Source organism: Cervus elaphus, chromosome 1, assembly GCF_910594005.1.
Source record: "Cervus elaphus chromosome 1, mCerEla1.1, whole genome shotgun sequence".
Lineage (NCBI taxonomy): Eukaryota > Metazoa > Chordata > Mammalia > Artiodactyla > Cervidae > Cervus > Cervus elaphus.
In genome coordinates this window covers 66993696-67019894 of record NC_057815.1, presented here as the reverse complement: position 1 = coordinate 67019894, position 26199 = coordinate 66993696, and the positions used below count along the sequence as shown (strand labels likewise).

Sequence of the window (26199 nt, the reverse complement as noted above, 5' to 3'; positions counted from 1 at the left end):
AGCGTTCTTGCCTGGAGAATCCCAGGGACGGGGGAGCATGGTGGGCTGCCGTCTGTGGGGTCGCACAGAGTCGGACACAACTGAAGTGACTTAACAGCAGCAGCAGTAGCCTTTCATGATAATGATAGCTTATGGTGAACGATGTTGGATTCATGATCTCTGAAGAAGATGATTTAGCTTCGGGACCAGGCTTGATCACTCAAGAGCTTTTGTGTAGCAGAGTTTTATTAAAGTATGAAAAAGGCCAGAAAGCTTCTGACAGACATCAGAAGGGGGATGGAGAGTGCCCCTCTGCTAGTCTTAGCAAGCTGTTTTATGTCTGTTAGAAAGCTATTAATTAGATAAGAGAGACACCTCAAGGCTGACGGAGGTTCACCAGGCCCCTCTCCCACAAAATGCATTTTTGAAATAGGATGGCATGAGGTGTGCCATTCCCTAGCCATAAAACAATTGATATGACTACTGGTTTGTTGAGCTATTATCAGCCCAAGGTTTGAGAAAAGAAAAAAAGTTAATCTTAGGTGGAACCATTTTGAAGAAAAGCAAATTCCAAAGCAAATACGTAGTTTCATTAACATAGCTTAAGAAAAATATTTCCATAGAGAAACCTGCTTTTAATTTTGTATGGGGAAAGAAAAAAAATCTGACACTTGTAGTTTGTTTCCTCCCGCCGCTTAAGGGAGAGATAAAAAAATGTCTGATACTTGCAGCCTATTTCCTCCGTTTGGAGACCCCTGGCCTTCCTGCCTGTTACCTTCTCAATAATAAACACTCAACACGCTACAAATAGAAGGGAAGTGTCCAAACATGATAAAGAACATCTCTATGAAAAACCCACAGCTAATATCATACTTAATGTTTGAAGGCTGAATGTATTCTCTAAGATCAGGAACAAGACAAGGATGTCTGCTCTCAGTTGCATATATATCTGGTTATAAATATATATAAAACACTAACCATATGTATATATATATATAACCATATATATCAGCATATGTATATATATGTCTAAGTTACATATATGTATTTTAGTTTTAAATAGCTTAATTGTAAAACAAAAACCAAAGAATAAGTTAAAAAGAATAAATCAGTAATCTTCAAACTAGGTACTTTCACTTTCTGAAATATTTCATTATACCCAAGTTCTCTGTGAAATTAGAGATCCTTAGGTATCTAAAGTGCTGTTGCTACTTACTCACTAAGAATATTGCTGTTGTTCATGCAGACATTTTTTAAGGGAGGTGCTGTTGATGGGGTGAGGTTACATTTGACAGATAAGCAAAGATTTTGATTCTTTCTAAAAAGTTGTTGAAGCCAAAATACCATTGTACTTTGGCATTAATAGGAGACACTGATTCACCATGTAAGCTACAAGTTTTTATAAGAATTAGGCACAGTCCTAGATATTATTTTACTTTAACAGGGGAATTAGGATAATGTAGTACCCAACATCCTTACCTAGGGAAATTATCTTGACAGTGTGTTAAGTATTACTTTGGAATATGAAGAATTGACCATATGTAGTTAGCTGCCAACTTAGTTATCAGGTGAAGAATTCTTCAGTGGATTATTTTTTAAGATTCCCTATCTTATGCCCTGACCATACACACAACAGAAAGACTTCTGAAATAATTGAAGAGCTAGTCTCATAGCTAGAAATTTATAATTGAGCTATATGTAATGTATATCTGAAACAAAGTGAAATTTTATTTCACAAAAAAGATAAACTTTATATATAATTCATAATTCATGCTATTTATGATTCCTTTGCACTGAATTAATTTCATTTGAAAAAGACTAAATTGGTTGGCCAGAAGAGTCCTTTATTGACCATGTTTAGTCAATTATTTCAAAGTAAAGCAAAAAACCTGAGAAATCTGGTAAACATTTGTAGCTAGAGGATGGAAGTGATTCTCTTAAGTTGCTCTAGTTTTTCACCAGTTGTTAGTTTTTGTTTTTTTTTCTTTTTCCAGTTGTAAATTTTTCCAGTAATTTCAAATGTATCAGTTTGAACCATATTACATAATTGCTATTTTTATCATTCAGAAATGATAGAATGTTGGCAGTTTTATATTATATGGTTCAACTTAATGTAAATAAGCTCAAGAAAGATTCCCACAATTGGAGTAGATTCTTTTGAGGAAGATTATATTACTCCAGGGTAACCTTTGAGATTTCTTTGAATTTAGAGGATTTCTTATTCCAAGGACTGTTACAAATCAACAATTAAGTTCAGGATGGCATAGATTAAATCAGTGGGTTTTAGACACTAATGAATTTGTCCAGAAAGATGATGGTGGTGATTAAGTATATCCTTAACCTGTATAAGTTAAAGCTCTAGGTTGTTTTATTAAAAATTCTAGTTATCAATAGAACCAAAATCCTTAACTAGATGGACTGTTTTTCTTTTTAAAATTATCATTATCATCTTTATTTTTTGGCCTCGAAATATGCAGGATCTTAGTTTCCCAACGGGGATAGGACCCATGCCTCTTGCAATGAAATCACAGAGTCTTAACCACTGGACTGCCAGGGAGGTCCCAGTGGATTGTTTTTCTGACTCAGTGTTTGATTTGTCTTTTTATTTTTGTTTAATTTTTTAATGACTTTTTTCAGGATTTTTGCCTTTTCCAGAAGTGTTGTCATTTTATTTGGGGTGGGGTTCTTTTTTTTTTTTTTAGTGTGGTAAGAACACTTATATGAAATTCTAACTTTTTTAATAAAGTGTACACAATATACTATTGTTATCTACATGTACGTACAATGTTCTGCAGCAGATCTCTTGAACTTGTTCACCTTGTATAACTAAAATCTTACGCCCATTATAATGACTCATTTTTAAAATCCACAGACTCTACCTAGTTTCTGTCCTAGTGGACAGAAATGTAATATAGCAGAAAGGTATTGAGGGGAAAAATGTATATATGTATATATTTTTTCCCCACATATGTACATATATGTAAGGATATTTTTAAATGGAATTATCTTCTAAATCGGATTATGTATCAGCATCTTCTTTCTGGGGTCCTGTCTTCATTCTTAAAATTATTTCTGTTAATTTTAGATTCTTTAACTTATCCACTCTTTTTTTTCTTTAGTCATTGCTTCTTTCAACTCCTTCTCTATTTTCTCTTGCTAGAGAAGGCAGCAACCAGGCAACAGAACTTTATGTGTATTTGAACCACAGAAGGAAGCTGATTATCATTGCTTTATACAGAAGAAAACTTGTTTTCCTTACTGAGTTAACTTTTGTAATTGGGTAAAATACATTTCCCATGTGAAAATCATGTTTATGGGTTTCTAGCTTCTCTGGCATCAGGACAGGGGACAAACCACTATATACAAAGTCAGACAGAATTGTAACTTACATCTGCAATCTTTTATAAATTAGCTGTTGGGATAAATAAGCACCTTTCTGAGTGAAGAGCATCCAAATAAAATAAACAAATGGAAGTTATCTTGACACCGATATATTTGGATAAGCTGTTGTTCAGTCTTGATTTGTAAGCTCCTATAAAAGTACTGTTTAATTTTTTTCTTTTTTTGCAGAGTAGACACTCCCCCCAACATCCATGAATTAGTTAACATTTAAAATAATATGTAATTTTAAATTAAGGTTCATGAGAGGATTTTCTCTTTTAATTTCTTCTGTAATGATTGCTCTTTGCATTCCCCTCAGGAGATGAGCAGAAGACTGCAGTAATGTCTCATCTGTCTTTTATGAAAGTTTGAATTAGGTCCACATCAGTAGCATTGAAGATGCTGAAATAGTTGATAATGCTTAGTTTCCCAGCCATCTCCTTTCTGTTCTTCCTGCTGTTGGCTTAATTCTTATAGCTGATCAACTTCTTTGCTGTAGTAGCTCAGCTTGAAATAAAATTAACTATAAAAAGAAGAGCAGCAGCAGGCTATTTTTCAAATTAGTTTTGATCTTTATGAGTTCAGTGGTATAAATGATGCCCCAAAACTTGGATAATATAGTAGAAGGAGGGGACTGTTGTAAAGTCTGACTTTGTACTAATTGTAAAAACATTTATGTCTTGATTGTGAGATGTGAAAATGCTTGTTTCTATTTATAGCCATTAAAAATTATTTCCAGCTGTTTATAACAAACACAAAATAACATTGATAAGTGATATGAGAGTTATTTTTCATGTAAAAGAAGTGTAAAGGTAGTGTGTTTCAGAGCTAGTGTGGCAACTCCATGGTCATCCAGGACCAAAACTCCTTCGATTTTCTGTCTAACCTGATCTAATCTATGATTTCCATATTGAATTTTGCCTCATGGTTACTGAGTGATTTCTGGATTCCAGCCTTGGTATCCACAGTTCAGGAAGGAAGAAGGATGAAAGGGGGGAAAGAATCTACCTCCCAACTGAGTTAACCCCATTTATTTAAAGTTCAAAGAAGGCTGGAAAATGTAGTTTTTCAAGTGGGAAAGGATGGATTTAAATAAATGTTTGATTGTGTTAGTAAGGAAGAAGGAGTAGATGGATATTGGTGTGGGTAGTTAACTACCTCTGCCACACTGTCTGAGTAAATGAAGTTCTACTGGTCAGATTTCTTAAATGCAGCCATGCCACTCCTGTACATTCCTGGGGTTTGTCAATTAGATTCTTTTGCATAGTAATTCAAGTTTATAAGCCCAGTCTTCCATATGAAAGAGTGGGATATAATTCTCAAATTGAATGTCATAAGGTAGAATTAGTACTAGGTTGTATGTTAGTCACATAGTTTGGGATAAAGGAGGAAGCTGCTGCTTTTGTTGTTGTTTGTTTTAAAATATAAGTCTGTGTGAAATTGAAACCTACAAAATTACTCAAAAAAATAAAAGAAGACCTAATTAAATGGAGAGACATCCCAGGCAAATGAATCGGAAAACGTAATGTTGTTAAGATGTCAATACTTGGCTTCCCTGGTGGTTCAGTGGTTAAGAATCCACCTGCCAATATAGGAGACGCGGGTTTGATTCCTGGTCTGGGAAGATCCTTTGTGCTATGGAGCAACTAAGCCTGTGAGCCACAACTATTGAGCCTGTGCTCTAAAACCCAGGAACCACAACTGCTGAGCCCATGCACCGCAACTACTGAAGCCCGAATGACCTAGTGCTTGAGCTCCTCAACAGGAGAAGCTACCACAAAATGAGAGGCCCATGCAGCACAGCAGAGAGTAGCCCCCACTTTCTGCAACTAGAGAAAAGACTGTGCAGCAGTGAAGACCCAGTACAACCAAAAAATAAATAAATATAAAAATAAAATGAATCTCTCTGGAAAAAAAGATGTCAATACCAACTACTCAAAGCAAACTGCAAATTCATTGCAATCCTTTTCAAAATTCCCATGCCATTTTTTGTAGATATGAAGAGATTAATCACAATTTGCAATAGCCAAGACATGACTGAAAAATTTGAAAAAGTTGGAGGACTCACACTTCCCAATTTGGGAATTTCCTACAAAGCTACAGTAGTTAAAACAATGTGGTAATGGTATGTAGACACAATGGAGTAGGATCAGTTGTGTCCAATTCTTCGCAGCCCCATGGACTGTAGCCCACCAGGCTCCTCTGTCCATGGGATTCTCCTGGCAAGAATACTGGAGTGGCTTGCCATTTCCTTCTCCGGGGGATATTCCTGACCCAGGGATCAAACCTCTGTCTCTTATGTCTCCTGCATTGGTAGGCGGAGTCTTTACTACTAGCATTACCTGGAAAGCCCCATGGAATAGGATTGAGAATCCATATTTATGTATGTATGTACATAAGCACATGCACAGTTGATTTTCAGCAGAGACACCAGGGGCAACCTACAGAATAAGGGGAAATATTTGAAAGTTACATATCTGATAAGGATTTAATATCCAGAATGTATAGGAGCTTGTACAAACCAATAACAAAGTGACAAAAAAATTTTTTTGGCTGCCCTGGGTCTTCATTGCTTTGCGCAGGCTTTCTCTAGTTGTGGAGAAAGGGGGCTGCTCTTCTTTGAGGTGTTGTGCGCAGGCTTCTCAACGCAGTGGCTTCTCTTGTGGAGTGCAGGCTCTGGGCACACAGGCTCAGTAGTTGTGGTGCGTGGGCTTAGCTGCTCTGCAACATGTGAAATCTTCTTGGACCCAGGATCTAACCCAGTTCTGTTCAGTTCAGTCGCTCAGTTGTGTCTGACTCTTTGTGACCCCACGAACTGCAGCACTCCAGGCCTCCCTGTCCATCACCAACTCCCGGAGTTTACCCAAACTCATGTCCATTGATTCGGTAATGCCATCTAACCATCTCATCCTCTGTTGTCCGCTTTTCCTCCTGCCTTCAATCTTTTCCAACATCAGGATCTTTTCCAAATGAGTCAGCTCTTCGAATCATCAGGTGGCAAAAATATTGGAGTTTCAGCTTCAACATCAGTCCTTCCAATGAACACCCTGGACTGATCTTCTTTAGGATGGACTGGTTGGATCTCCTTGCAGTCCAAGGGACGCTCAAGAGTCTTCTCCAACACCACAGTTCAAAAACATCAATTCTTCTGCGCTCAGCTTTCTTTATAGCCCAGCTCTCACATCCATAACATGACTACTGGAAAAACCATATCCTTGACTAGACGGACCTTTGTTGACAAAATAATGTCTGCTTTTTAATATGCTGTCTAGGTTGATCATAACTTTCCTTCCAAGGAGTAAGCGTCTTTTAATTTCATGGCTGCAGTCACCATCTGCAATGATTTTGGAGCCCCCTAAAATAAAGTCAACCACTGTTTCCACTATTTCCCCATCTATTTGCCATGAAGTGATGGGACTGAATGCCATGATCTTAGTTTTCTGAATGTTGAGCTTTAAGCCAACTTTTTCACTCTACTCTTTCACTTTCATCAAGAGGCTCTTTAGTTCTTCTTCACTTTCTGCCATAAGGGTGGTATCATCTGCATATCTGAAGTTATCGATATTTCTCCTGACAATCTTGATTCCAGCTTGTGCTTCATCCAGCCCAGCGTTTCTCATGATGTACTCTGCACATAAGTTAAATAAGCAGGTTGACAATATGCAGCCTTGACGTACTCCTTTTCTGATTTGGAACCAGTCTATTGTTCCATATATCACTAGTGGGAATTTAAAATAGTGCAGCTGGCAACTTCCTTGATGATCTAGTGGTTAAGACTCTGCACTTTCATTGCAGGAGGTACAGCTTCAAACCCTGGTCCAGGAACTAAGATCCTGCATGCCATGCAGCATGACCATAAAGAAAAATAAACTGATAATTAATTAATTAAAATAAAACTCTTTGCAACCCCATGGACTGTGGGCCACCAGGTACCCCTGTCTATGGGATTTCCCAGGCAAGAATACTGGAGTGGGTTTTCCTTCTCTAGGGAACCTTGCTGACCCAGGAATCAAACCCTCATCTCCTGCATTGGTAGGCAGATTCTTTACTGCTGAGCTACCAGGGAAGCCTGTATTTGTTTTACCACAATTTAAAAACAGCTTGTCTTTTAAGAATTACATCACTGTCAGTGTAAGTTCATCATTCATAACAAATGTACTACCACTCTGCTGGGTGATGTTGATAATAGGGATGCTCTGCGTATGTGAGGGCAGGGGCAAAAGGGAATCTCTGAACCTTTATCTCAGTTTTGCTGTGAACCAAAAACTACTCTTTAACCCTCTTAACCATTTTTTGAAAGACTTTTTAAAAGAGCAGTTGTGTATTATACCACAAGTATATGTATAAAATGTATATAAAATGTATAACATATGAATATGTATGATACATGAAATTATAAAATATGTATATAAAGATAGATTTTTTAAAGTATATTTATATAAACTGAATATAGAATTATGTATTAGAAAGAGCTAGAATTTTAGTCCCAACTCCACAGAAGTTGTGTGTCCTTAGACAAGTTACATAACTTTTCCAAACCCTAATATTGTTTTGTATAAAATGAGAAAAATAATGATGCTGGTAGCTACTTTGTAGAGATGTATTAGGATTAGAGATGATCATGTAAAGGGCCTAAAAGAATTTCTAATGTACAGCAAGTGCTCAATAGGTAAAAGCCATTATCAATGAAAATTTTATTCATTTATTATTTGGCTATGGTAGTTTATATATTTATTCATTATTTTTTCTACAATCATAATGCCCACTTGAATTCTAAACTGCTCATTGTCATTAAATTATTACTATTTTTAACTCCTTTGTTTTGTTTTGTTTTATAGGCAACAATTGGTATTGACTTTTTATCAAAAACAATGTACTTGGAGGATCGAACAGTGAGTAATGTTTTCAGTGTGCACTTTTCTGCAACACTCCAGGACAGAATATTATGCTTAAAGCTATCATCAGTGATTATTGCCATAAGAAGTACTTAGCAAAGTTGCCAAAGTTAGTGTACAGGTCTTGAGAAAAACTATTATAGAATGAACAGTACTTAGCACTTTGAATTTTTTATCCTCAAATAGACTCCAAAGGGGAGAGAAAGCCATTATTTGTAATACTCTGATAGCCCTAGGCTTGATAAACAAAATTTATTGTCTTGACTTGGAATATTACAACAAATAGCATTGAGATAAGAATATTTTCATGAAGAAATTAGAGCTGCTGAAGACCTTTTGTGTACCACTCTGAACCATTCAAACATTTCATTTGAATATCACACAATTTGGGAACTTCCAGGTTTTGTGGGAATATGGTATATACCAAAGTGACTGTGAATAGACAAAAGTAATGTGTATCTCCTTGTTAGATTTTTGTCTTCCATCTTTTGGAATGCTCCCTTTAAGTGCGATATAAATTCTGTATTCTAGCGTGCTGTCCTTTGAAGAGATTCTTGTCACCTAAACAGTAACTCTCTTAAATGCATTATTTGGGGACCTATACCCAAAAAGCATTATCTCTAATGCCATTTCTTTATGTTTGTGAGTCTTTTTCTTTTGGATGTTCTCCTTTATGTTTTAATATATAACATTTCATTTCTTAAAACTTGAAAACAGAAACTGCTTTATGATGGTAAAAGAACTTAATGCTTGTTTTCAGGCTTTTCTTCCTGGAATGTAGATGTGAAGAAGAAAGTAAAGACATGTTTAAGTAGAGTTGCAAAAAGATATTTCTCTTTTTTGCTAGATTATATATAATGTTCTAGAAATAAATGTGTGGGAGAACAAGCACAGTAGTCAGAGATCCAATTTCAAAGTGTTCTGTATCCAGTAGAGAAAAGAGACATTTTATTTTCATTTCAGAGGGGCAGATCATTGACATTTACCTTTGTTTTTCTCTTTTATTTTCACTATTTGAACATGAGCAGTCTGCTTGTGCTGTCCGGAAGGTATAGGATTCAAAGAGAGGTTGTAGAGAGGGGGGATAAAAAGGAAGCTGTACTTCTCATCCTGTGAAATCTTTCCTATTGCTTTTTTTTTTTTATTTTTGAGTTACGTACCTTCAGAGCAAGCAAATTTTAAATATTACTCCCTTTTGAAAAAGGAAAGGAATTTTATGTTGTTTTCATTCCTCACATCCCTGCAACCTTTTGCATGAGTTTCCTTTTTACCTCCTTGCCACCCTCCTCCCTTTAAAAACATTATTTCTTTTTTCTTTTTAGTATGAGTTTGTTTTTTTTGTTTTTGTTTTTTTTTTTATTTATTTTTTCCCATCCCACAGATCAGGCTGCAGCTGTGGGATACTGCGGGTCAGGAACGTTTCCGTAGCCTCATTCCCAGTTACATCCGTGATTCTGCTGCAGCCGTAGTAGTTTACGATATCACAAGTAGGTATTTTGCAATGGGTTGACCTTTCTTATTTTTCTTGCTTGTTTGACTGATTTTATTGTTAGGTACGATTGCAATTATGGGACACAGCAGGTCAAGAGCGGTTCAGGAGCTTGATTCCTAGCTACATTCGTGACTCCACTGTGGCAGTTGTTGTTTATGATATCACAAGTGAGTGGGGGGGGAATTACGCATTTCTAATCTTCTTTCAACCTTTAGCTTAGTTGCATGCATGTTCTTGTTTTGTGCTTGTTTTCTATACTGGCATGTAAAATTGAGTTTTATTATACCAAACCTATCACACACCAGCTAGGTCAGAGTATTTGCTTCACTGTTTGTACCAATATATCTTACTTCTACTGTGCCAGGGTTTTTTGCCCCAGAAATTTTCGTGTGGGTCTAATTATGAACCCTCTCCAAGACTTTCTTAGTATCCTGTTATCCCTAAGCTACACCATAATTATGGTTGGAAGAGTGTCTCCTTTTTTATTTAATTTGATTTCAGATTTCTCTAGCACAAAATAATCTGCATTTATGTCTCTTGCAAAGTTTTCAAATCCTTCAAGGCTTCTTCTACTGAGGCTGTTAAAAGGTTCTGATAACCAGCTTTTCTCTGCTTTCACCTTCCAGCCATCCTCTCTATAGAGGAAGAGCAGAGAAAACTTAATTTCTATTAATCATTTTCATTTGAGTGAAATCTGGATTCTCTGACTAGTTTATTTGTTTTGTTGCTAACAAGTTGACACTTTTCATTTCTCTCCAAGAAAAATATTTAAATGGGAGACTAAAACAAGTGATGGTCTTCCTTTTTCTTTTCCCTCAAGACTGAATAATAATGCCTTTGGCATTTTAAGTGACTGTAAATTTTGAATAGAGCATTGATGACTGACAGGGAAATGCTGTCTGATTAAAATTGTCTTTGTAAATTGGTTTATGATATATTAGGCAATATTTGGTTATCATTCCATATAGTGGTCCATAATTTATAGGAAAACCAGGATAGTACCACATCTTGGACTTCTTTAAAAACATAAACTATAATGTTAGCATACATTTTGACAAATTTGCTCAAACAGAAATCATATCTACTTAAAAATAATTACAATGACAGAATTATAAGTTAGAGGTTTACATTTAGAAACTTTTTATTTTGGTTAGGTGCCAAATGCAGTCCTTCTTTTCTTGAAGCTTTCCTTTGGGTTGCTACCTGTTTTAAAATGTATGTTCATTATTGTGCTGTCACAAGTTTTGCAGCTTTAAAATGTTTGTGCTTACTTTAACCAAATCAAGTAAAATCAGGTGTATTCTTTGAAATTTGTGCACATGTGGTTAAAATATTAGCAAATTGTTTTCTTTAGCTGCTGTAAGAATTATTGAAGTACTCTACTTAGACTCCAGGGCTGGAAAAGATGGGTTTCGTTATAAGTGATTCTGGTACATTAAACTAATAAACTCCAAGTTAAAGTGATCACAAACTGAATAAGCAATGCAAACAGAGTGGTGTTGAAAGCTATTGAAAGGCTTTACAAATTTTGTGGATGTGTTGGGACTTACTGGCTGACGTACTTTTGGAGATGCTTTCTTTGTCACGTTTGGTATGTGTAAGTAATCAAAAGAGCATTGTGGCAACATGACACCATATTATCTGTCATAGCTATCCTTTCATCGTTTAAATATTTTTTTTCAGTTATAGTATAGTATATTATACTCACCTGGTCATGTCCCAAAATTTTAAACTATTATAAAAGGTACCTTGTGGATTTTATTCTTGTGATTTGTTTAGATCACTGATATTTGTACTCAGATAAAATGGAGTTATGTTGCAGGCACATTAAGGGTGGGTTCTAATGTGCCAACTCCCTTCCAACTTCCAGTGCTTTTTTTTTTCCCCCCTTTTTTGGTCCTTCACTTGGGAAGTTACTTGCAATATCACTAATCTCTGTCCACCTTCCTGTATGCCAGATGTTAACTCCTTCCAGCAGACTACAAAATGGATTGATGATGTCAGAACAGAAAGAGGAAGTGATGTTATCATCATGCTAGTAGGAAATAAAACAGATCTTGCTGACAAGAGGTATGGAATGATTTCATATGTATATGGAATGTTTGATTTCTTTGTTAAGCAGCCTATTATTTTTGTTAGTGAATCCTATTATTTTTGTTAGTTTTAAAAGGAGACTTGTTTACTCCTTAATCTTATGCCCCCATCCTTTTTCTTTAATGTAAGAACCTGAAATAGGTAAACTCAGTCCTGGAAACTCCCTGGTAGTCCAGTGGTTAGGATTCTGTGCTTTCACTGCCAAGGGGCATGGGTTCAATCTCTCATTGGGAAACTAAGATCCCACAAACCCCGCAATGTGGCAAAAAAAAAACACACCACACATTAAACTCAGTCCTTAAAGGAAAATAAATTTTTTTTCGTTTGTGTCAGCCCATATATAAATAACTCATGAAGCTGATAGCTATTTTGCATTTTTTAGGCCTCATATTAATAAATAAAAGCAGTATTCTGTTAGAGAACAAAATATTTTTAAAAACAAATCCTGTCTTTAAAAAAGTATTCATAATGATTAAATGCACACTCTTTTGCTAGCCTTATAAATATTCATTATAATTCAGTAGTGTAGTTTTTTCTTTTCTTTTTTTAATTGTATGGTTGAGCCAGACTGTGAGGTTGAACTGAATAGCTTGATTGTGATACCTTAGTCAAATGAGCAAAGACATATTCAAGTCACAGGATGCAAAATGTATTAACATTCACTGTAGAGCCCATGGCTTGAATATCTGCCTTTAGCATTCCTCAGTGATCTACTAGATATTGTTTTTAGTAATCTTGACAATTTAATATTTGAAGTTTTTACTATTTATTATTTGTTTATTCATTAGTTGAATATTGAAATTCTAGTAATGAACTTTTGCTGTTAATTTAAATGTTATAAAGAAATACAGTATGTTCAAAGACTTATGAAATGTAAAGCCTATTTCTGCTCACAGTACCTCATTTGGAATTGGCAAGAAAGTCTGTCTTTATTTAAAAGTAAATTCAGCATATGACTTCATCTTTTTTTTTTTTTTTACCATCTTTTCTTTATGAAAATCATTTTTCAGACATCAATGCTATTATATAGATTTTCTTTGTTTATCTTCACTATGAGAATTTGAAGATCTTATATGTATATATTCTTGTAGTGGAGAGTCCCAGGATACCTTCACTATTAAAAGAAAGATTATATATATATTTATTTCTCTTTATAGCTGGAGTTATCTAAAAGGATGCATGCAAGCGTCTGTTCTTTTACTGCATAATAGTTGGGTATACAGATATAGAAAGTTATCTAAATTATGTTTATAGTAATTTTTCTTTAAGATAATATTTGTCCATTGCTTTAGAACTTCTTTCTCAATAATTTTTGCCAGACTATTGCCTATTAGCTTTCACATTTAAAAGAATTAGAGTCTTAAAAAAATTTAATTAAAAAACTAAAAGAATTGGAGTCTTGTTCATTTCATTAAAATAATTTTGTTTTTTCATCTATTTTTATTATTATTACTTCATCTATTTTATTAATGTAACAGTTGCCTTGTTTTTTTAATTGAAGTATAGTTGATTTGTAGTGTTTCAAGTATATAGCAAAATGATTCAGTTATATTAATACATATATATGTATTTATCCTTTTTGAGATTCTTTTCCATTATAGGTTATTATAAGATACTGAATGTAGTTCCCTGCACCATACAGTAGGTCCTTGGTGTTTATCTCTTTTACATATAGTATTTATCTATTAATCTGAAATTCCCAATAAAATAATTTTTAAATGAGGAAAAAAATTTAAAAAAATTTTTTACAGCATTAAAAGAAAATCTTTGGTAGTAGGTGGCCTTTCATAAGCATAACATGGAATCCTAATGCCTTAAAGGGAAAGATTGATAAGTTTGAATACATAAATATAAAAATTATATTCACCTATTAGGTTGGCCGTTATTCAAAAGATTGATAGTGCACTGTATCATCAAGTGTCTGAATAGATAAGAGCTCTTATACACTGAAAATGTAACTAATACAGTTTTTAGCAGAAACAGTTTAACATCAGTATTTAAAATACTTCTTGACTGAAATCCACCTCTAGTAACTTATTCCATATATACACCCACAGAAATGTGAACATTTCAGGAGTTGAAAGATGAGCATACAGGAGTTATTATTGCACCATTACTTGTAATATTAAAGAATTAAAATCAGTCTGAATGACTGCTAGTAGTAGTAGTATTTTATAATATAAATGAAATTCTTCTAGTCAGTAAAAAAAAAAAGGAGGAATTTATTGCTGGCTTACACATGAAGCTTAAGAAAAACCCTTGATCAATGTGTATACCTAAATCCTTTGTCTTTAAAACAAATAAATAAATAAGATGGTTCTTTGGCCTAGAACAGATCTGTGTAAGAATACATGAAACTTAACTAGTGTTTTTTGGGAGGAGAGTGGGATTATATAGGAGTTTATTGTAATGGTCTTTTAAAAATTACTGTTGTAATCAGAAAAAAAATGTTTTAATAACAGCAATTTAAAGTTAAATGGCAAAAAAAAATAAAATAAAGTTAAATGGCCTTTTCCACTTTCTTTGACAATTAGTTTTTTCATGAAAACCTGGAGGAAAGACTGGAATATATCTGTTAGTGTCTTAGCACCTAGATGTTCAGTATTCTTTTTGTCCTCTGTAGCCCAGTGCTTCACAGATGTTTCAAACCTGAGACTCACTTGGTAAACATGGCATATTAGACCCTCTTTTAAGATTCTGGCTATAGAGGATTGTGGTCAACTTTAAAATTTTTGATGTTTTTGAGCCTCCTTCCAGATTCAGTTAATCCAGAGTAGGTCCCTTGAATCTATGTTTTAATTAATCTTTCTAGGTATGTGCGAGCAAAGTCGTTTCAGTCATGTCTGACTATGTGGGACCCAATGGACTGTAACCTGCTAGGCTCCTCTGTCCATCGGGATTCTCCAGGCAAGAATACTGGAGTGGGTTGCCATGGCCTCCTCCAGGGGATCTTCCTGACTCAGGGATCAAACCTGTGTCTCTTGTGTCTCCTGCATTAGCAGGCAGGTTCTTTACCACTAGCACAACCTAGGAAATCCCAGTCTTTCTAGGTGGTTCTGACAAATCCAAACCACAGTTGTGAACCTTGGTATAGCTAACTTTCAACCATTTTATTGAGGTGACTTATAGTTCTACAACTAGTTAGAATTTCTACCTGGAGGAAACCTTCACATGGAGGGTTTATGGACTGATAATCATTGATTCAGGAGATGTTTATTGAGTATCATGTATGTTTCAGAGCAGGCTACTCTTATGATAGTGAACTAAAATCTTCAAGGATATTTTATTCTAGTGAATAAACCAGGCAATAAGTAAATAAAAAAAATAGCATGTTTGATAGTGATACGTGCTAAGGGTGAAAATAAAGCAGGGAAAAGGAATATGAAATGTTAAGGACAAGTTTGTGATACTAGATGGGATAGCAGTGGAGAAAACCTCCCTGAGAAGATGACTGGTGACTTTTGAGTAAAGAAGCTAAGGAAGTGAGGGAGTAACTATGCAAGTATGTTGAGGAAGAAAAGGTCCTAGGCAGATGACTCAGAAAATACAAAAGTACTGAGTTGGGAATACACTTACTTGAGAGACAGCAAGGAAGCCTATATAACTGATAAAGAGAATGATGGAAAGAGCAGTATGGAAATGAAATGAAATTAAAATGAAATGAAAGATAATGAAGGCCAGATCATGTAGCACAAAGTAAAACTTTCTGGGTGAGATTGGAGGGTTTAAGCAGAGGAGTGGCTTCTCATAGGTCACTGTTTGCTCTGTTGAAAATGCATAAGGGGAGAAGAGAGGAGGATAAACTAGACTTTATTCCAAGCAAGAAATAATGATGGCTTTGACCAGGATAGTGGTAACTTGTGTGGTGATCAGTGGTCAAACTTAGATATTTTGAAGATAGAACTGACAGGATATACTGATGCGATGGATAGAATACATACTGATGGATGGAATATATGATGTTGGGGAAGGAGTCGTCAAGAATGACCCCTAGATTTTTGGCCTGAGAAGCCATCATTAACTGAGACAGGAGAGACAGCATAAAGAAACAGTTTGGGAGGGAATATCATGACTTCACCTTTTGGTCATTTTAAGTGTAGAATGGCTATCAGCTATCCTAATAATTAGAGGTCAGGTAGGCAGTTAGTTGGCTATGAGCATGCAGTTCAGAGCAGCAGTCCAAGCTAGATATATAAGTTGACAGTCATCAGCATGATATTTAAAGCCATGAGACTGCATAAGATCTCCAAGGCAGTAATTGTAGAGAAAAGGTCCAACGAGTAAGTTTTAGGGCATCTGAAATCATTGTTTTTCGGAAATCCATACTGCTGACGTGTTTAAAGTTCTGCTGCTGATTGTCAGCTTACTTTCAAATGGTTAAAAAAACATATTTTTAAAAATTTATTCATGAATACATAGAGAATGAGTGGATATAACAAGCAGATAGAATAAAGCATTAACAGTTGAAATATTATATATAAAGAATGATTTTGCTTTTAGAAGATGGAGAAATTGTAGAATAATATCTTCTTGTGGACAAGAAGAGAGCAGAATCTAGTACATTGGTATAAGTTTGAGGAATAAAGACAGTTCTTCCACAGTTGTGGGTCTAGAGGTAGAATATGAGGCACACACAAGTAGATTGTAGTGAAAGGTTGTTGCTAAGACGCCGGGATTCTTGGCCTCCGGAGGAGACGAATTCAATCTGGGGCCAGAGACGAGGCTGGATCGCTCAGAGCTTTTGTGTAATAAAGTTTTATTAAAGTATAAAAGAGACAGAGAAAGCTTCTGACATAGGCATCAGAAGGATGCAAAAGAGTATCCCCCTCCTAGTCTTCAGCTGTAAGGTATATAGTCACTCACAGTCTGTTAATGAAAAGAAAGGAATGTCTTAGAATTTAGAATGGCACCAGATAATACATCCCTGGCCATGAAATGATTGACTTGAATCTTGTAGAAGGGCAGATTACCAACAAATAGTTTCGTTTACATAGATTAGGGGAACAATACCGAGTAAGTAGGTTGGGCTATTTGGCGTAATTTACAGAGTCTGGGGTAAATTAACATAGCTTTACGATAAACATTTCTATAAAAAAACGTATTGGTTAACTCATGGTTTGAGAATAGTTAGCTTCAGGTGAAACCAGGTGTCATGGCAACACAGCATTTTAAGAGAAACCTCATGGCAACACAGCATTTTAAGAGAAACCTCCTTTTAAATTTGTATAGAGAAGGAAAAACCGCTTAAAAGACAAAAATGTCTGGCACTTGCAGCCTATTTCTTCCGTTTGGAGACCCCTGGCCTTCCTGCCAGTTACCCTCTCAGTAGGATAGTTGTGGTGCGAGCGTGTAGAAATTCTCTTACATTGCTTTGGTTTTCTGTTTTGTAAGAAGCAAGATTTATCAGCTGATAGTTTAGATCCAGTTAATTAGAATAGTTGCTTATTCATTAAACATCTATATGATTGCTGGGCACTAGGAATACCAGGATAAATGAGAGAACACTGCTCTTGAAGAGCTGACGTCATGAGAAACTTCCCTGTAAAAGAAGCATTAATACTGTGTATCAAGAAACTTTAACATACGTGTCTTTGACTCACTTGTTCCAGTTACAGAAATCCACAAAATCCAACCTGAAGAAATGATCCAAAGTGCTCAAAGCACAAAGATGTCCATAGCAACATTTTTCACAGTAGTGTAAAATTTGAAAGCAACATACATTTTTAATACTTTGAGACTGGTTAAAATAGATAAATGTCTAGCCATTAAAAATTGTTTTACATTAAAAATTTTTAATCACAAAACTAAATATTTATAATCTGATATTAAGAGAAAAATATTGGGTTGACCATAAAGTTTGTTTGGGTTTTTCTGTAAACTGTTACAGGAGACCCAAACGAACTTTTTGGCCAACCCATTAAGTTATTAAAGTTTTTAAAATTTAAAAAATACAAGTGAGCTCAGCCAGTAAAAGCAAATCATTTAAAAAAAAAAAAAAAAGACTTTAAAAAATGTTTAGTTGGGCGAAAATACGGAAGTACACAGATTTTAAGTGTAGTTGATTTATAATGTTGTGTTAATTTCTGTTGTATAGCAAAGTGATTCAGTTATGTTTGCATTTTTTTTTTTGCATTCTTTTTTTATATATTCTTTTCCATTATAGTTTATCATAAAATATTAAATATAATTCCCTGTGCTATATCTCTGGTTCTTGTTGTTTATCCACTCTGTATAGTTTGAATTTGTTAACCCCAAACTCCCGCTCCATCCCTCCCTTCCTCAGCAGCCACAGGTTTGTTCTTTATGTTTGTGAGTCTGTTTCATTTATATCATATTTTAGATCCCACATATAAGTGATATCATATGGTATTTGTCTTTCTAACTTAAGAAGTGCACAAATTTTAAGTATATGCAGTTTGATAAATTTTTAAACTAGTCTTAACCTGTATAACCAGCACCATATTAGGAGAAGTTCAGAACCTTGTTTATAATCTTCATATCACCATCTTTCAAAAAGGTGGATTTTTTTTTTTTTTTCTACAGGCAAGTGTCAATTGAGGAAGGAGAGAGGAAAGCCAAAGAGCTGAATGTTATGTTTATTGAAACTAGTGCAAAAGCAGGATACAATGTAAAGCAGGTAAGTTATTTGAGAATGAGTGGGTTGAAGTTATCAAATTGAAAAAATATATTTTAAAATAACTGTATGAGTTTTCTATTCTCTAGTGTAAGATTTTCTTCCAGTTGACAGTAGCAGGCCTCATGAATTAGCAGTATACTACAGTGAACAGTGAAAAATCTAAATGTGGCATAGTTTGGGAAAAAGAAGAGACTTGTCAAACTTTACAGATTGTTCCTAGAGCAAGTATTTCATTATGATTACAAAATGATTGCTGGGTTGTAAACTCGCCATACTCTCACTGCATCCCTACTGCCTTGTTTTAAGGTGAATTTTCTTCATTTTAGTATTTGACGATAAGATGATAAAACAAGTATTTGCTTTCAGGCTTGGTATTTTGCTTGTTATAAAAATACATTCTTATTATTTTATCCTTAATAACTGCTGGTATTAACAGTGTTCATAACAGTGTTTATACCTGTTTTGGGGAACAGGAAAATATGGGGAGACCTCACTTTATCAAGCTGTTACCTTAAAGATGGGGTAACCAAAAACTTACCTGCTTAATTCTTCAGGTCTACATATCATATAGAGTACTGGTTCCAGATTTATAGGCTTTACCTCCCAATAAATTATTTTTTAATTGTATGTTATCAGTAAAGGGGTAAAATTAAATCCTTGAAACTGTGTAAGTAGAGCTTTATGAAAAATTCTCTATATTATTTTCGTTTTTGGCTCTCCCCAGTTCTCTTTACCTTGAAACATATGTAAGTAACACTGAATTGGCACTAATTCCCTCCTCATAGTATACTGTTTCATGGCTCCATATCTGTATTCATGCTGTGTTCTCTTTGCTTAGAATACTCATTTTCTTCTTTCCTGACTGATACCTACCCATACTTCTAAGTTTCAGTTTAGAGGTCAGCTGTTTAGAGGTATTTTCTCTTACATTCTCCACCGTGCTGTTCTGTGCTTAGTTTCTTGATCGTGTCTGACTCTATGTGACCTGATGGACTGTAGCTTACCAGCCTCCTCTGTCCATGGGGATTCTCCAGGCCAGAATACTGGAGTGGGTGCCATCTCTTCCTCCAGGGTATCTCCCCAACCCAGGGATCGAACCCAAGTCTCCCCCATTTCAGGTGGATTCTTTACCATCTGAGCCACCAGGGAAGCCCATTCTCCGCCACACCTCCAGGTATTATCACTTAGTGATAAATGACTCTCTTGTGTGCTTTCACGGATCCTTGACCCCTGTGAAACCCCTGTTATAGAATTTACCACATTGTATTGAAATTGCTTTCCCATCAAAATTATATATTCTCAGAGCCTGCCAGTAACAGTTTGAGTAATAAAAGTTGCCGTAATATTATATGTCACTGTATTAAGACAAAGAAGTGGGTAGCTTCATCTACCTTTCTCTATTACAGATGTTTTGATAAGGATGTGAAATAGTTGCTTATATGCTTATATGGACTTCTCCAAGACATCTTTGGATCTGGGTTAATGTGTAAAGAAGGGGGTGCTGTGTTCCCCTAGTCCCAACCTTAAGTACTCTTGTAGGTTTAGAAACAGCTTTCTTTTTTTTTTTTTTTTTTAATTTTTTTATTAGTTGGAGGCTAATTACTTCACAACATTTCAGTGGGTTTTGTCATACATTGATATGAATCAGCCATAGATTTACACTTATTCCCCATCCCGATCCCCCCTCCCACCTCCCTCTTCACCCGACTCCTCTGGGTCTTCCCAGTGCACCAGGCCCGAGCACTTGTCTCATGCATCCCACCTGGGCTGGTGATCTGTTTCACCATAGATAGTATACATGCTGTTCTTTTGAAACATCCCACCCTCACATTCTCCCACAGAGTTCAAAAGTCTGTTCTGTATTTCTGTGTCTCTTTTTCTGTTTTGCATATAGGGTTATCATTACCATCTTTCTAAATTCCATATATATGTGTTAGTATGCAGAAACAGCTTTCTTGAGGTATAATTTGTGTACCACAAAATTCACTTGTTTTTTTAAGTGTACAATTCAGTTATTTTCAGTAAATTTACATCATTGGGCAACCATCACCATAATTTAGCTTTAGAACATTTTCATCACTTGCCATGCAGTTTTTTCTAGAAGCCTGACTCGTACAGATATTGTTAGCCGTTGATAATGAAGAGAGACTTTTTACAAAACAATCTTGTCCTGAATTTGAAGCCCATTTGCTACTTTATTATTTCTCCTTATTTAGATGATATGTCTGAACCTGTGGTTTTGCTAAAGTCCCTATTCTGTTAGGACCTGATTTTGTTATTTTTTTAAATATAAATCTGACTAAAATTGCTGTTTTCAAACTTTGGAACAGAACTGCCTTTTAATTTTTTTGTCGCTTCTTTTTTTTTTTTTTGTAGCTTCTTAACTCATAAAAACCATTACTATTTATTTTATAGAGAGTACCATGGTGTGTTAGAATTTTAATTCAATATTTAAAGACCTATGCTTTGTCAGCTTATATCATAAGTTGAGGAAGAAAAATCCTGGGATTCTCACATGCCCATGAAATAATGAAAAAAATTTAAAAAACAAACAAACAATTAAAAGCTTATGTTAATAAGCATGTTTAAATAATAGGTTTAAAATCTTCCCCCCTAACTGTAGATAGTTCATCATATAGAATGCATTTCTGCCATGTGTGAAAATTACTGACTGATTTTAACTTTTTTTTTTTTTTTTTTTTTTTTTTTTTTTTTTTTTTTTTTTTTGATTTTAACTTTTAGATAAGAAATCATAATCCATTTTTTTATGGATTGTCTGTTCCTTGAGTTAGCTTTTATAAAGGAACTTAAAACTAATCAGCTAGAGCATCACTTTTAAAAACTTAATTTTTTAAATGACCAGTGTTTTTTAAATAGAAGTGTTTATCTTTTTAGTTGCACTACATCACCCCAATGCTTTTTTAAAAAAAATAGTCTTTGATACCACTTGGTATATTAGTTGTATAGAAAAATTCAAATTTTCCTAAGTAAAATCTTTATCAAATCTGCCCAGTAACCATTGCCCAGTTCTTGACTGGACAATGCACCTTGTATGGTTGGAGTTCAGTGCTTCTTTTCCTAGGATTAGAGATTAATGGGTCTCAGTTTTAATGTGCATCAATTACCTGAAAGTTTATATAAACTACTAGTTCCTGAGGCATGACTTATGGATAGTGATTCAGTAAGTCTAGATTACTTTTTGTTAAGAATAATAATTTTTAATAAGAATACCAAGGGATTTCTCATGCAAACCATACTTTGTAAAAAGACATAGAAAGCCATAGAGATGGTTTGTCAATAATATCAAATATATTCAGTATGATAATTGCTTGAACAAGTATTAATTCCCTAATCCCTGTTAGATACAGAAGACAGGCCTCCTACTCTCAAACCTGTCAATCTTTTGTAGAAGCCAAATTCCAAACATGAGGAATTAAATGTCATGTATCCCAAGTGTTAAAATGTGTCTTCATAAAGTAAGAGGACAAATGTAGTGAAACCCAGAAGCTCTCTTGATTTGGTTGTATCTACACTTTAGGACCATCGTTTTAGATACCAAGTCTTATTGATTCTCCTTTTCCTGTTGGTGTATTAAGGTACTTGTCTATTTATTGCCTTGCTTGCTCCCATAACTTATTAACTGATAGCTGCTCCAACGTTGCCCAACTTTAGTTTACTTACTTTCCATTCTGCTGCCAGAGTGATTGTTTTAAAATACAGATCTGCTCAGGTTACATCTGTGAATTTTATCCTGAATTTTAAGCAAACTCCTTAGTATGCTATGCTCTCCTGTTCAGAATATGTGATCTGGCCCCTCCGTATATCACAATTCTAATCTTTGGCCACCACATACCCATACAATACTTCTTAAAGTGCCTGAAGTTTACCGTGTTCTCACATTTTCATTGTATGTGATTGTCCTTTCTAATACACTCCTTCGTCCCTATTTGCTATATGTAATTAAAAGCCCAGTTTAAACATAATCAAATGTAGATCAAGTGCCTTTCCTATATGTTGTAGTAGCACTTTTAATATTGAAGTTTTTTGTCAGTTCTGTCTCCCATTAGACTGAACTCAGTAAATGTTCATTGAATGAAAGAATAATATACTGAGCTTGATTAATAGTTTAATGACTGTGCTTGACTGTGTCTTAAGAATTTGCTAAGCTAGAGTAAACAAGCTTAGAAAATCTAGGTTACATGGGGAATTTTCCTTCATTCAGTACCTTGACTGCAACTTAGACAAAGATACATTGATTTTGTTTTAATTTAGCTAAACTTACATTGAACTTTTTTCCATTAGTTTATTAAGTATTTATGTATAGTGATATGTACACATCTTGAGTTTATTATTAGATGACTTTTGAGAAATGTAATGACCACATTAATGAAGATATAGAAATAGGTTGTTTGATTTCCAAATATTTGAGGCATTTCTAGATAGTTTATTGTTTTGGCTTCTAATTTAATTCTGCTGTGATCAGAGAATATCCTCTGTAACTTTTTAGTTATTTGTAATTCATCAAGACTTGTTCTTTGGCCTGGCATGTGGCCTATGTTGAGGAATGTTCCATGTGCCCTGGAAAAGAAAAACTTTTCTGCAGTTGTCAGGTACAGTGTCAGTGACCTAATATCAATTAGGTCAAAACAATTGATAGCATTGTTCAAATCTTATATAGCCTTAGTAATTTTGGGAGGTAGGTAGTTCAATCAGTTACTGAGAATGAGGTATTAAATTTTTCTATAACAATATTTGTATTCATGGGAACTTAGTTCCCCAACCAGGGATTGAACCCAGGCCCTCAGCAGTGAAAGCATGGAGTCCTAACTACTGGAGCACCAGGGAATTCCTTCTGTCAGCTTTTAGTTCATGTGTTTTGAAGTTTTGATATTGGATGCATACATGTTAATGTTGTAATATGTTAATTTTTAAAATAATGAGAAATATTGCTCTTTAATAATACTCCTTTCCATTATCTGATCTTAATATGGCCACAGCAGCCCTCTACTTGTTTACTTGGTCTCTCTTTTTCTTTGTAAAATGGGTCTCTTGTAGATGTTATACAGTTGGATCTTTTATTCCCCCTCTGGTTTGACAACCTCCTTTTGAGTGTTTGTTTATTTAGATTTAATTGTAGTTAAGTTTATTTCTACTCTTTGCTCTTTGTTTTCTACCTGTCCCTCTGTCATTTTTGTTTTAATCAAATATTTTTATGTTGTATTTTAATTCCTCTTTTGATCCTTAGGTTTTGTTCATAACCTTTTTAGTTGTTGCTCTAGGAGTTAAATTAGAGTTAGTATTATGCCATTTCATATGAGATTTTGCACCCTGTCCTTTGTATTCTTGTTGTCACATATTTTGTATTTACATTTATTATAAACCTCCATATTAAGTGGTTTTTTTTTTTAGATTTACTTATTTTATGTTTTGACTGGTGGATCTTTACTACTGCATGTGGGCTTTCTTTAGTTGCAGCTCATGGGGGGCTACTCTCTAGTTGTGGTGCATGGACTTCTCATTGCAGTGGCTTCTCTTGTGAAGAACTGGCTCTAGGTGCGTGGGCTTCCGTAGTTGCAGTGCATGGGGTCAGTAGTTGCAGCTCATGGGCTATAGAGCGTTGGCTCAGTAGTTGAGGCATACAGGCTTAGTTGCTCTGCAGCTTGTGGATCTTCCAGCACAGGGATCTAACTAGTGTCCCTTGCATTGCAAGGCAGATTCTTAACTACTAGATCACCAGGGAAGCCCAATAAATATTTTAATTTTCATTTTAGACAGTAATTAAAAGAAAAAAGATAATCCTTTGTATTTACCTATATATTTACCATTTCCAGTGCTCTTCATTCCTTCTTACAGAGCTAAGTTTCACCTGATATTTTTCTTTAGCCTAAATAACTTTCTTTACTGTTTGTTTCAGGGGTCTCCTAGTGACAGATTGTCTCTGCTTTCACATATGCCAAAAGGCCATTTGAAGAATGTTTTTGCAAGTTTTTAAATTTTGTTTTGAAAAGAGATTTTTCTCTTCGAGTACTTCAAAGTTGCCTTTCTGTTGTCTTCTGGCTTCCATTGTTTTTAATGAGAAGGGAACTCTAATTTATATCATTCTCTGTTTGTAATGTGTTGTTTTAAAGTATTTTTCCTGTCCCATTTTCTTATTTTCTCCAATGGCACATCTGTTAATGACTTGATATTATCCCATGCCTGCTAGTCATTAAGTCTTCTGCTCATTGTTTTTTTCTTTATCTTATTTTCCTCTCTTTTCAGATTATATATTATTATTGATGTGTCTTCAAGTTCACTGATCCTTTTTCTGCCTTATCTAAACTGTTATGAAGTCCATCCAGCAAATTTATTATTTCAGATATTGTAATTCAGTCCTAAATTTTTTTTATTTCTTAAAATTCCCATTTCTCTGTCAGAATTCCCCATCTGTTCAATCATTATGGCCATTGTTACCTTCAAGTTATTGAACATATTTGAGTAATTGCTTTGAAATTCTTGTCTGCTAATTCCACCATGGGAAGTATCTGATGGCTCAGCAGTAAAGCATCCACCTGCAGTGCAGGAGACGCAAGTTCAGTCCTTGGGTCAGAAAGATCCCCTGGAGAAGGAAATGGCACCCCACTCCAGTATTCTTGCCTGGGAAATCCTATGGACAGAGGAGCCTGGCAGGCTACAGTCTATGGGGTCGCAAAAGAGTCCGACACGACTGAGTGACTAAACAACAACAAATTCCAACATCTGGGTCAGCTGAGAGCCTATTTCTGTTGGCTGTTTACTTTTTCTCTTGATTCTAGGTAGATTTTTCTTTTTCTTTTTTTTCATGTATCTAGTAATTTTTTATTGTGTGCTTGACACAGTGTATACATAGAGATTCTGGTTTCTGTTATTTTTCTCTAAAATTTGGGATTGTATTATGGCAGGTTGTTATGTTGCTGGCTGATCATCATGAATTTGTGTAGTCTTGCTATTACGCATTGTTTCGGTGGGCCTGTAGGAAGCCTGAGATGTTTAGCAAGCTTTTCTATCTTGGTGAGATTCAAACTCTAAACTATATCCCTGATGCAGGCAGTAGCTGAAATCTCTCCTCATTTCTTTTAGCATTCTTTCTAGCTTTTGCTTTCAAGTAGCTCCTGGAAGTCACCTACATGGTGACTCCTTAGAGCTTCTCCTACATATGTACCATTAAGGAGTTAACTGAGGGTTTGTATGAATTTTATGTGTAGATTTTAGGACCCCTCCTCTTGGCTCCCTCCTTTTTGTTATTTCCTTCATCAGTACAGCCATCCTGGTAGTCAGTTGACACCTCAAACGTGTAAAACTCTAGTTTTTGCTTGAGTTCTAACCGCCCTTTATTGTACAAGCTAGGATTGGCTTTTGGGAAAACCTGTTAATAAGCATGACTCTCACCCATTGAGTGTGGGTTCCATTTTTCCCAGGATTGAATTACTCCTAGTTTGTATCTCCTCTTGTCACTCTTGAAAGTCTTCAAATAGTTGTTCAGAGTTAGTAATTGCTATCTGCAAGAGTATTAGTCCTAAACAAGCTGCTGTGCTGTTTGTTACCAGAAGTGGAGTCTATCTTGAACTGGGGTAAAAATTAAAATATCTGATAAATGAAATAGCTGAGACCATTTAGCATGTACATACTTGGTCGTACTTAATATTGAAGGTTAGTTTATTCCTGGATTCTGTATGTTGTTGCTTATCTAAGATCAATATAAG

General features: G+C 35.1%; 1 protein-coding gene across 3 annotated transcripts in view; it reads left to right on the top strand.

Annotated features, from left to right (window-relative positions):
* The window catches only part of RAB6A (RAB6A, member RAS oncogene family), an 85882-nt gene that overhangs the window by 46472 nt on the left and 13211 nt on the right, over nucleotides 1-26199 (top strand). For 2 of the 3 annotated variants that reach the window (XM_043906900.1, XM_043906904.1), the window contains exons 3-6: nucleotides 8199-8252; nucleotides 9637-9742; nucleotides 11706-11817; nucleotides 18385-18478. In XM_043906900.1, the coding sequence (XP_043762835.1) occupies nucleotides 8199-8252; nucleotides 9637-9742; nucleotides 11706-11817; nucleotides 18385-18478 (366 nt within the window). Of the gene's footprint in view, nucleotides 1-8198; nucleotides 8253-9636; nucleotides 9743-9808; nucleotides 9915-11705; nucleotides 11818-18384; nucleotides 18479-26199 lie in introns of all 3 variants that reach the window. The other variant, XM_043906903.1, reaches the window with a different exon arrangement.